Source organism: Myotis davidii, unplaced genomic scaffold (genome assembly GCF_000327345.1).
Source record: "Myotis davidii unplaced genomic scaffold, ASM32734v1 scaffold299, whole genome shotgun sequence".
Lineage (NCBI taxonomy): Eukaryota > Metazoa > Chordata > Mammalia > Chiroptera > Vespertilionidae > Myotis > Myotis davidii.
The window spans coordinates 2,466,377-2,468,270 of NW_006293088.1; the positions used below are offsets into that span (position 1 = coordinate 2,466,377).

The following is a 1,894-nucleotide window of genomic DNA, read 5'->3' on the forward strand; positions in this document are numbered from 1 at the left end:
CACTGAGTGTGGGGCTCTTTTTGTACCGAGCAAGCTTTTTATGTGAATTGTCACAGATATTTCCCTCATGCCCAGCCTATGAAAGAGGTGTTGTTTATCCCTCCATTAAGAGACTAAGCCGCCCTGACCGGTTTAGCTCAGTGGATAGAGCATCAGCCTGTTGACTGAAGGGTCCCAGGTTCGATCCTGGTCAAGGGCATGTACCTTGGTTGCGGGCACATCCCCAGTGGGGAGTGTGCAGGAGGCAGCTGGTCGATGTTTCTCTCTCATTGATGTTTCTAACTCTCTCTCTCCTTTCCTCTCTGTAAAAACTCAATAAAATATATTTTAAAAAAATAAAATAAAATAAAGAAAAAGAAAAAAATACAATAAAAAAGAGCTTATGGGATTTGGGAGCTTGCAGGCTTATGGGCAATGTCCATTCACCCGTGAGATGTGCAACTGGATAGCAGAAGCAACTGACCTCTGGAGGGTCACAAATACTTTTATAAGCCAGGAAGGCCAGAACATGAGGGGTGGGAATGTGGCTCTCTAGTCAATGACGAGTAGTGGAAGTTCTGGCCTTTCCAGGCTCCAGTCATCACGGCCCCGTACAAGCTCCTCTAAGGACCATGCCCCTGAAGAATGTAATTTTAACAGTACATATTTATTATTCATTTTAGAAAAGAATTACTTATTGCCTGTGTTCATTTTATAAGGGAGCTTTGGTGTGGGGAGAGGATGACCTACTGTGAGGGACTTTGTGAAATATTCTACCCTCGGTGATAATAGTCTTTATCTACACACTGGATCACTATTGGGATTTGTTGCTAATTGTGGTAATTAGTAACATTTGTGGTAGTTGGTTTTAACCTTTATCTTCACATTAATATCCTGCATAGACCTCACTCACATGAAAGGGAAGCATGCTTGGCAGAGGTTAGCAGAGTTAAAAACACTTAGGAAGAGAAATCTCTACAGTTACTACTTTTTAAAAAACCAGTTCTGCATTTTGGCCACAGATATAGTAGCTAAACTCAATCTTCTCCTAGGAACCCAACAAGTCAGGAGTTGTCCTTACAGGAAAAATTTTCTATAGACACAAAACTTAATCAGCTCATCATTCAGGCTACAGAAGCAGGGGTCACGCTTAAGCCCAAGAGAAACAAACAATACTTCAAAGGAACTAACAACTAAGCACACTAAAGCACTTAACTATGTAATTACCTGCTGAGAAGCAGAGGCAAACAAACTATCCAAAAAAGTCACTAAGAGTGAAGCCAACAGCCAGGGCTGGAATACTTCCTGATTTCGTCTCCCAAACACTATGAGTAATAGAATCTATACCCCAATTAGACCACTGAGACTGAATGGGATAATGAATGTAAAACCGCAGTCTACCTGGCCTATAATGAGCCCTCAAGATGCCATCTAAAAAAGGCCTGCGGGCCTAGCCAGTGTGGCTCTGTGTTGAGCATGGACCTATGAACGAGGAGGTTACAGTTCAATTCCCCATCAGGACACACGTCCTGATTGAGGGCTTGATCCCCAGTGTGGGGCATGCAGGAGGCAGCCGATCAATGATTCTCTCTCATCATTGATGTTTCCATCTCTCTCTCCCTCTCCCTTCCTTTCTGAAATCAATAAAAAAAAAAAAACACAATAAAACACACAGCAATCCAAAATCTATGGGACACAGTGAAAGCAGTCCTGAGAGAAAAGTTCAAAGTACTACAGGCCTACTTCATAAGAGAAGAAAAACTGGTAATAAATTATCTAACCCTACAACTTAAAGAATTAGAAAGAGAGCAGCAAGAAAAGCCCAGAGTGGGCAGAAGGAAGGAGATAATAAAGATCAGAGCAGAAATAAATGACATGCAGACCAAATAAACAATATATAAAAAGAACGAAACCA

At 41.7% G+C, this 1,894-nt stretch overlaps 1 protein-coding gene across 4 annotated transcripts in view; it reads right to left on the reverse strand.

Annotated features, from left to right (window-relative positions):
* SZRD1 (SUZ RNA binding domain containing 1) overlaps window positions 1-1,894 on the reverse strand; it is a 26,701-nt gene that overhangs the window by 17,293 nt on the left and 7,514 nt on the right. Inside the window, exon 2 of one of the 4 annotated variants that reach the window (XM_006766678.2) lies at window positions 1,207-1,209. The exons of the other annotated variants lie outside the window; for them this stretch is intronic. Coding sequence (XP_006766741.1) covers window positions 1,207-1,209 — 3 coding nt within the window. The remainder of the gene's footprint in view (window positions 1-1,206; window positions 1,210-1,894) is intronic. 4 annotated transcript variants of the gene reach the window in all.